Here is a 10,350-nt window from a genome sequence, read left to right as displayed (position 1 = left end):
GAAATTTTAGGACCAAAAATTAATAATGATACCTCTAAAATTCAATTTTTCCTCCACCCAAACCCTATCCTCTTTCCCTTCCTCTTTCATTATCAATAGTGTATTCTTGTTGTGTTTCAAATACGCTCTTTAAAAGTAGGCACACTCTATCCGAAAAGTATATATAAGTTAAGCCCCTGTTATTGTACTCAGGAGACTTAGGAATAAATACTTTATTTATTTATTTTATTTTTTAGAAAGCAAAAGGATTTATCTATATAAATATTCAGAAATGAGACTAGATCTCAAAGAATACATATGGGAAAGGATGATTAGAGCGAACAAAAGCTAACCATCACTCAATATGAAGCAACCCCAATAGAAACCAAAATTTAAAGAGATCCCAAATCAACATCTAGCCAAACCAAAAGAAACCCAAAACAAGCGATATGTCCAAGGAAAGCTAACATAATCACAAGCCACCCAATCAATTCTACCTCAATCTCCGAGAGCTAATATTAGCTGCAATGCCTTGAAGGACAACTTCATCAGGGCAATCATAAGGCCAAAGCCGTTCTCTCCCGCGTCATAACACCCGCAGGTCCCTTGAAGCTCTGAGAATCAAAGATCACCAACTGATTATCCAAAGTACCCACAATAATATCCTCAGGGTCAAGAGAGGAGGGAACCTCAGGCTCTCCACTGCCAAAGGTTGGTTCTTCCTTTGGACATATCATTGTTTAGGTGAATCAAATATTAGTTGAGTTGGTTGTCAGCATGGAAAAATATAAAAAAAGAGAATAACAAAAGAAATTCCAGAGTTTAGAGGTGTTAAAGTTATGACTAATTGATTATGGTCCCCCAATTTTGTTCTAGTTTATGAACCTTATGATTGCTTATTTTACCTCTCAAGTTGATAATTGGAGTTGGTCACTTATCCAATTAACAATCCTACATAAAACTCTTATCTAGTTGGTCATATAGTAGTGTATTGCTGAATTGACATGAACTACTAAGAATCTGAATACTGAACTTTGTACGATTAATTATACTAACCGGAAATATAAAAAAACTTAAGCGTAACACCTTATGTGGTAACCTCAAGGGAGGTTGTTTAGATGTATGTTGATGTTGTGGCCTTGGTGCACGCTCTTCATGAAGTGGAGTGTGGAGTGAATCATTTGGGTATCACTTTCACTACGAAGGATTTTGAGCATGTCAAATCACATAAGGATGATCCTATAGTAGTAACTATAAGGGTGAATAATTATGTCACCAAAAAGGTGTTCCAAGATCAGGGAAGTTCACGGATCTAAAGTCAGTCAAAAGGTGGCTTGGAGATCTAGGAACGGTCGAGACACATCATACCGACAAATTTAGATTGGACTTCACAGCAGTAAGATGTGTTGATACAAGAAAATGATTTTCTAAGTAATTATTACTAATTATTTATGGAGTATTAACCCTTCAATACGTTACTAACAGGATGATGGATAAAGGAAACTTTTAATGATAAATAATTATCAAGTTTTGGAAGACAAAAGGACAGCTATGTTTGGTTGGAGGGAGGGGAAAGGGAAAGAAAACACGGAAATCGAGAAGTGAATTTGGACTAAACTCGATTTTCGTGTTTTCTTTCCCTTTCCTTTCCTCTCCCTCCAACCAAACGAAGCCGTAAAAAAGTTCAAGATGCAAAGAAAGAGTTGTGAAGAAAGCAAAATGCTTGACACATCATTGTAAGATCTAACATTGGACCTAAAAGAGATGAGTTGTTAGCGCTACAATACACGCTTTAGAATTTATATATTATAATAGATAGATTTAGAATTTATATATTATAATAGATAGATCACTACTAGAAGCTCATTCTTTTAATTTGAACATGGCAATGATTGTTGATCACTGCGATTAAAAGAATTTAAAAGCTGTGAGAAAACCATGAAAAAGGAAATTTCTCATCAAAATTTTGTGACTAAGCTACAATACATATAGAACAACCAAATTTATTGGCATATCTAAGTACTATATACCATCTATATTCAATCTCAGGCTGAGGCAGCCAAGAGTTTCCTGATTCCTGCTTTTTGTTCATCATTGAGCTGAGTTGGGAACTTGATGTTGAATTTTATCCTCAAGTTCCCTTTCTTTGATGGATCCTTAGAGAGTGGCATTCCTTCTTTTGGGACAACCTCCTCATAGTTGGGATGGATAATATTGTTGATTAGTATGCTTAAGTTTCTACCATCCAAGGTAGTGAGCTGCACTGTGTAACCAGTTAAGGCCTCGACAAGTGATATCTTCTGGGTGACAATCAGATCATTTCCATCGCGGGTGAAAACACTCTGCGGCTTTTCGTCGATGACAAAAACAAGATCAGCAGGTGCTATATTTGGCTGTTCATTACCCTTCTCTGGGAATGTGATCTTTGTCCCCTTCTTCCAACCAGGCTTAACATCAATGGTCAAGATCTCCTCCACGGGCATGGTTTTGCTGCATTCGATAAGAAGTCCTTAATTCGATAATGAAGGTAAACAAACATCATATCAGAAAAGAAACTGAGCATACAATCTGGAATGAAGATGCTATCTCATCCTGTATGGATATTACACAATTTGAGAAATAAAAAGTACCCACTCAAATCAGTGCAGCATCAAACAGATTGTGTGTGTATAAAATCTTATGTACTTTTGATGCTAAAAAGGGGATTACAAATCAGTGCACCATTTCAAGTTTTAGCCAAACATCTAGTAAAATTTACAAGATCTCTTAATTGGAGTTAAATTAAGGAAATCCAAACCAACATGGAAAATATGCTATGTAGTACTGAGGGAATTTCCAGGTTCCAAGCTATAGTAGTCAGCATTATAGAAGTGTACCTCTAATAGTATGTAAAGGCCTAAACAGCATTGCTCATAGAAAGATACAAGACTGGTCCGTTATAGGGATTTCTACATTAATATAATTTTTAGTCATGTTGGAGTGGCACCCACACGCATCCCTCCCCTATCTCAATCCTCATAAGAGGGGGCAGGGGAGGGATTTTAAAACAAAATTTACTTTTATTGACCTTACTCTTAAAATGCAGTTTAAAATGGGAAAATGTTTTTTTGACATACAAACTATTTTCCCTCCAAATCCGGAGCACTTTTGGAGGTGAGATAAAATTGATTATGAGGGGTTTTGGTTCCCTCCATTCCCCTACCGCACTTCCTAAAATTTGTACCAAACATGTAACTTTGAGAGAAAAAATCATGTCATCAGTAAGCAATTACAGCATGTCTTAAGCACAGATATATGTAGAGGGAATACAGACTTTACAGGGAAGAAACTTCGAAGTAGAAAGCATCTAATGTTCACCTAACTGTTTAAACAGTCACTAGAAACTACCATGCATACTTCTTCAAACAAATAGGCAAAAGGAACAAAGAAACAAAATGACAGTCTATGCATTGACTATTATGTAAACAAAAACATCTATTGACAAAGGCTTGATCAACGAAATAGATGTACAGACATAGAAAGGAAACTCAACAGCCAAATGGCCACCTACAATGGACAGCCAATTAGCAAGTACTTTCTCGAATTTGATTTTTCAAGCCAAGCACTCAACACAACCACATGAAACTAGCAAATCCTTGTGGGGAGAATTTCATATTTTATGGTCATATTAGTTTTTCCTTCAGTGGATCCATATTTGTCTTGTTTGTTTTTTGGTTAAAAAACGGTAGGGCTCGGAGAGGCACCTCAAGACCTACCGGAAAGGGTGCCAATGACATACTGGGGTAGTGGATCCATATTTGTTTTTACTTGCTACCAAATTGAAATTCAATAATTTCAATCATGCACCAAAACCAACCATAATAACAAACTGAGGTGGGGACCAAAAAGCTAAAATATCCTCAAATAGCTGAAGAAATAGCCAGGTAATAACAACTACTCACCCACTGGCATCTGCAATCTCTCTAGAGATCTTCATCTTTTTTGTTGTCCCTCTATATATCTCCTCAAGTGTACAGGGAAGCTTATTCTCAATGGGAGGAGCTTTGCGCGTTGCACCTTGATTCACATTTACTCTTCCACCTTCCCCAAAAGATCCAAACATATTATCATCAAACATACCACCAGAGAACCTGGATCTCATGCCACTACCACAACCTCTCCCATCCATGCCACCAAAGGGGCTTGAGAACCCAAAAAACTCTGCAAAAATGTCATCAGCATTCCTTGGATTGAATCGAAACGATCCTGGGAAATCTCCTGTGGAATAGAAAGTAGTGCTGCCACCACAACCACCACCACCACCACCAGGATCAGGAGGGGGAACCTGACCCTTCAAACCCTCTTCTCCATATTGATCATAGATAGCTCTCTTGTCAGGATCACTTAGCACCTAATCAAGACAGAAACAAAGTAAGCATCACCCAGCTAAAATTTATTATTGGATTTCATTGTTCCACTCCTAATTTCACATAAAGCTAACAAATTTGCAATAACCTTGTGAAGAAACATTAGAATCACAAACTTAAGCATCACCCAGATGAATTTTTTGATTGAATTTTCACTATTCTACTCCCAACATCTGAGAAAGCTAAAAACTTTGCAGTACCCATATGATTGAATTTCACTTTTCTACTCCCAACTTCTGAGAAAGCTAAAAACTTTGCAGTACCCATATTGAAAATAGAATTTGAAGAAAACAGAAAAACATAAGCATCACCCAGATAAAAAAATTTCATGTGGTTTCATTTTTTCCCCACTCATAATTTCAGAACAAAAAGAAAAATTGCAATACCCTTGAGAAAAAAAACATACCTCGTAGGCTTCTGAAATTTGCTTAAACTTAGCTTCAGCTTCTTTTTTGTTGCTTGGATTCTTATCAGGGTGCCATTTCATGGCGAGTTTTCTATAAGCCTTCTTCAAGTCATCATCTGTAGCAATCTTATCAACCTGCAAGATTTTGTAATAGTCCACACCCATCTTGGGTGATGGTGCTGGTGCTGGTGCTTGTTGTTGTTCTTCTCTGTTTCTCTTCTTCACTTTCACAATATTTTTCTTCTTCTCCTTCTTTTGTTCTACTATGTTCTTCACAGTTCATAGAGCTTGTGCAGAGAATCTGAAGGTGATGATCGTGTCTAAGAATTGTTAAATCTTTAACGTTTTGGAAGCTTACCGAGTTACATGATGCGTGACACCTCGGTCTCCGTGGAATGTTCCAGAAATTCACAAACTCACTGTTGATTTTTCTAGGGTAAGGTAATTTCGGAAATGAGGGCGTTTGGTATAAGATTGAGAAATTTATATCCGGGAATGTGGAGGTAGGGAATTATAGTCCCGTGTTTGTTATGGGGTTGTAAATTGGATGTTCGGCCATAAAACATTCTCGGGAATGACATAACTTCCATAACTTCCGTCATTTGATTCTCATGAAATGAGGTGAGAATCTTGCATTCCTGAAAAGTGAATGTAACTTTTTTATCATTTTGAATTTTTGAATTTTTAAATTAAATAAAATTTAAAAATATTCCCGGGAATTTTAAATCTTAACCAAACACACCTTAAGTCTTACCCAGAAATGATATTCCCAACAATCAAACTCCGAATATTATTCTTGGGAATGTATTTTCCAACCTTCTACCAAACATCAAGTGTCAAGTTTCATCATCTCACCATTGATTTAATTTAATTTTATTTCTTCACATATTATCTACACAAAGGTTAATGGTGAGAATGTGTGATGGTAAAACTTGACTCTCTCAAGTTTTTTTACACTTGAAAGGATCCCAGCACGACATATGCTATGTTAAAATTTAATTTCAATTCACTAAAAATATTAATGAGGCTCATATGAAATTTAAACAATTAATAAAACAGTGTTTAGGAAAATGTTGGAAAAATGGTTTCTTAGAACTTCTCTTTCGAAAATATAGTGATTGTAAACTTTTAGGATGTTTATGTTTTGTTGAGAAGAGAAAGAGAGAATAAACCAAATGAGTAGAGATTGAAGAGGTTGAATTGTGAAATATAGTACATTTAGTAAGTTGTTTAGTTTGATAGGAGCAAAGGAGAAAAATGATGTAAACACTACTATGTTAGTTGAATAGAAAGTGAAAAGAAAATTACAATTTCATTTTTACACTTTATATATTTTTATATTATTTATTTTAATACAATTAATTTAATGAATTTTGGGTGTACCCGAAGTCTTCCGCCTCGATGACTCATCCTGTGTGGCTGAGGATGTGCTATGCTGAATATGTTTGGAACGTTTCTAATCTAGGTTATGGTAGGGACTTAGGGTTTTCTTTTATACTAAAGTATACATCAGTTTTAAAAAAATTAAATTATATATAATTAAATTATATTTATTTATATTATTAATAAAAATAATATATAAGTAGGCCGACCTATCAGGCTAAATAGGCTTTTTAAATTGTTTGGGCCTGGCCTTTTTAGTTAAACAGGCCTTTTAAAAAGCCTAAGCCTGGCCTTTTTAATAAACGAGCCAGGCCGGGCCGAGCCTCAGACGAGCCGAGCCATAGGCCCCTGACGAGCCGGCTGGCCTATTTCCACCCCTATCGATGACTTTCTTATCTGCACTAAGTTATTTTACATAGGAGTCATTTGTTTGTTGACTGCCAACTAAATAGGCCAGTTGGCCACTCAAGACCATGGTCTGACCTTCTACACGCTAGTATGATCCATTTACTAAAACAGTCATGGTTAAGCATTCTCAAAATCTTTTGACCAAAAAAAAAAGCATTCTAAAAATTTAATTAATTAAATAGGCTGGACCAAAGTTATTAAAATGAAGTTGTTTGGCTTAATAAACCGATCTGTTTGAAAAGAAAAGTTAGATGTTAGTCCAAACTAAAAGCTAAGATAATGGACAAAAAAATGCATAGGTGACAAAAAAGCATAACCCCATCTTAGTCACACCCCCTTGCTTACCTACGGAAAAATAAGATTCCGCCTTCAGTTAGCATGAACCATAATCTCTCAATGTCAAACTAACAAGAACCCTAATCTTTTCTACGTTTTGAGAGTAATTGAGGTGGTGAAGATGGTGAAACAAGACGAGCAACTTGAGAGTGGAGCCTCCACTCTGTCGAACCACCCTTAAATCCCTTCCATCATCGCCTATTTCTCTCAAGGGCCTCAGACGTCATGGCAGTGCAACGATGAAGTGAGGAAACACACCAAATGAGGCCTTGATGTTATGCGCAATTTGTTATGGATCCTTTATTCTATAACACGACTTGATGATGGGAGGTTGAAGTTGTTAGGGGAGTTAAAGGAACCATGGGTCGAGGAGCAAGACGCCAAGAGATGTCGATGACATAACATTACCCAAAAGTCTTTTCCTCACCCATACTTAACCAATGTTGGACTCAAATTCACACTTGAATTCTCAACAATCTCCCCCTCACGTGCGAGTCACAACCACATTATTATGGCCCCCTCCGCAAAAGCTATCCATACTTGTGTAAGACCAAGATTTGATCAGGTGGTACAACTCTATGTTTTGATGATAACAAGTTTATTATTATTATGTATGAATAATTGTGGTACTCTAACGTTTGTCTTTTTAAGTTGTGACAAACAGGCTCTGACTCTGATTCCAAGATGATATACTAATCAGAAGACTCTGATTCCAAGATGATATACTAATCAGAAGTTGAAGACCAAGAGTAACCAGCACAACGCTTCTGCACTTGACTACGTTCTTCTGAACGGTAGCAAACGCTTCAGATGCTCTGAAGATTAAAAGCTCTGATGTGGACTCTGAAGGATCCAAGCTCTGAAGACCGGATGTTCTGAGGAACGGTCCAGAAGCTGAAGACTTGGAAGCTCTGAAGTCCAAGAGTAAGCTGGCTCTCAAGACCAGAAGCACTTCTTGCTTTGAAGGCTCGATGTTCTGATGAACAGTCCAGAAGCAGAAGTTTTGATGATGTGAAGATCCAAGCTTCGCTCTGACTCTGATCACACAAGCTTCATAAGTTCCAACATGAAGCGACGCCCAAGATCAAGAGTCAACTAGGCTAAAGCATTGTCACTGACATTCGTACAAAAGCTAATGTACTATTCTGACTGCCTCACCTACGACGTTCAGCCACAGCAAGCTCTGGAAATTCCAGAACTGCCTTCCAACGGACAGATTCATCCAACGGATACACATTCTAAACCTTTGAGTATTTAAAGGCTGAAGACTGAAGAAATCAACTAAGAAACTTTGTGCACATACGTGAAATACTTTCAGCGAATACCTTAGCAATATTTCTTCATTGTTCTTATTGTGTTTACCTCTACTTTTTAGAAGCATCTCTTTGTAAACAAAACTCTTTCACAAACTTTGTTTGTAGTTTCTTGAGAGACCAGTGAGGTCAGAATTCTTGAGAAGACTAAGGCAAGGTTGTTTAAGTGCTGCTAGTTCATTGTATTGTTAGTCACTGAGCATGTTGCTAGTGCAGTTGTAACAATCATTGAATAGTGAATTGCCTTCATTATAAGAAGGAAGAAATCACATTAACGGGTGGACTGGATTAGCTTGAGGGATTTATCAAGTGAACCAGGATAAAATCATTGTGTGCTTTTCTCCTTCCCTTATCTTTTGCACCTTGTGATCTTTAGTCCGAAAAGATTAGTCTTAATCTTAGAGGGAAGTTTCTAAAAGCTAAAAACCCTATTCAAACTCTCCCCCCCTTTCTAGTGTTTTTCATACCCTCAATTGGTATCAGAGCGTAAGTTCTAATTACCACACTTAACAGTGTTCAGAGATCCGAACCGGTGTGAAAAACTCAAATGGCTGCCACCACCAGCGATGCTCAAAGAGATCACTACAGTGCTAAACCACCTATGTTTGACAGAGAAAAGTTTGATTACTGGAAAGATAGAATCGAAAGTTTCTTTCTTGGATTTGATGCTGATATCTGGGATCACATTATTGATGGCTAGACTCGCCTTGTTGATGAAGATGGAGTGAAGATTCCAAGAGACAAGATGACTGGAGCTCAAAAGAAAATGTACAAAGATCATCACAGAGCAAGAACTATCTTGCTGGGTGCTATCCCATATGAAGAATATGAGAAGATCACAGACCGTGATTCTGCCAAGGCGATCTTCGATTCCTTGAAGATGTCCCATGAAGGAAATGAAGATGCCAAGGAGACAAAGGCGTTGTCCTTGATCAAAAAGTATGAAACCTTCATGATGGAACCTGATGAAACAGTAGATGTCATGTTCTCCAGATTTCAGATGATCATCTCTGGAATCAGAATACTTGACAAAGGCTACACCAATACTGATCATGTGAAGAGAATTCTCAGAGGTCTTCCTGAGAAGCGGATTCCTTTGATGACTTCCCTGAAGCTGTCTAAAGACATAAAAAAGATGAGCTTAGAAGAACTCATCAGCATTCTGAGGAATCATGAGATAGATCGTGCTGATCATGTTGCTTAGAGGAAGCAAAAGTCCATAGCTCTGAAGGTGAAGTCTGAGAAGACCAAGGCGCTTCAAGCTGAACAAGTTTCAGAAGAATCGTTTGAGGATTCTGATGAAGATGAGCTCTCACTTCTTTCAAAGAGAATCAATCACCTCTGGAAGCACAGACACAACAAATACAAAGGTTCATCAAAAGCCAAAGGAAAAGAAGAGTCTTCATCTGGTCAACGCAAGTCATCATCTAAAAAGGTTACATGCTTTGAATGCAAGGAGCCAGGACATTACAAGAGTGATTGTCCTAAGCTGAAGAAAGACAAGAAGCCTAAGAAGTATGTCAAGGCTAGGAAAGGTCTTATGGTAACTCTTGATGATTCAGACGTAGAAGAAGTAGACTCTGATGGCGAAGTTGTTGAAGGACTCATGGCAATTGTCAAAGACAAAGAAGCAGAGTCAAAAGATGAATCAGATTCAACATTAGAGGCTCAGTCAGACTCTGAAGATGAAAGTGAGGTATTTGCATCCTTCTCTTTGTCTGAACTAAAATCTGCCTTAGCTGTATTTATGAGTAAACATGATCTGCTTCTGACTAAACATAAAAGGTTGAAAAATGATTTTCTTGATGCCTCTGATATATCTGCTAAACATGTGAAAACAATTTCTGAATTAAATGAAAATAATTTCTCTCTTGTTAATTCCAACTCTGTTCTTAAAAATCAAATTTCCAAATTAGAAGAGATTATTATCTCCAGTACTTCTGATGATAAGAATGAAACCAAATATGAAAAATCTTTTCAGAGGTTCTAGCTAAAAGCGTAGATAGAAGTTTAATGCCTTCAATGATCTATGGCGTTAACAGAAATGGAATGAATGGTATTGGCTATTCTAGGCCTAGTAGAAATGAGCCTCCTATGCCTAAACCTAAATCTCTTTATG

General features: G+C 37.2%; 1 protein-coding gene across 1 annotated transcript; it reads right to left on the bottom strand.

Annotated features, from left to right (window-relative positions):
* Positions 1-1,769: 1,769 nt before the first annotated feature.
* Positions 1,770-5,225, bottom strand: LOC130742545 (uncharacterized). The gene is made up of 3 exons (XM_057594640.1): positions 4,792-5,225; positions 3,921-4,369; positions 1,770-2,469 (listed from the first exon to the last, which is right to left on the bottom strand). The coding sequence occupies exons 1-3, from the start codon at positions 4,954-4,956 to the stop codon at positions 2,025-2,027; spliced, it is 1,059 nt and encodes a 352-aa protein (XP_057450623.1). The 5' UTR covers positions 4,957-5,225; the 3' UTR covers positions 1,770-2,024.
* Between the last annotated feature and the right edge of the window lie 5,125 nt (positions 5,226-10,350).

Source organism: Lotus japonicus, chromosome 3 (genome assembly GCF_012489685.1).
Source record: "Lotus japonicus ecotype B-129 chromosome 3, LjGifu_v1.2".
In the NCBI taxonomy this organism is placed as follows: domain Eukaryota; kingdom Viridiplantae; phylum Streptophyta; class Magnoliopsida; order Fabales; family Fabaceae; genus Lotus; species Lotus japonicus.
Note: the sequence above shows the minus strand (reverse complement) of the source record. Positions and strands in the feature narration are given on the sequence as shown.

What these genes read in the sequence shown, in the direction of transcription:
- LOC130742545 (XM_057594640.1), bottom strand. Translation starts at nt 4,956, where the DNA reads ATGGGTGTGGACTATTACAAAATCTTGCAGGTTGATAAGATTGCTACA. An exon ending in AAATTTCAGAAGCCTACGAG is followed by an intron (nt 4,370 to 4,791) that starts GTATGTTTTTTT and finishes TGTCTTGATTAG; the next exon opens with GTGCTAAGTGATCCTGACAA. An exon ending in GAGATTGCAGATGCCAGTGG is followed by an intron (nt 2,470 to 3,920) that starts GTGAGTAGTTGT and finishes TATCGAATGCAG; the next exon opens with CAAAACCATGCCCGTGGAGG.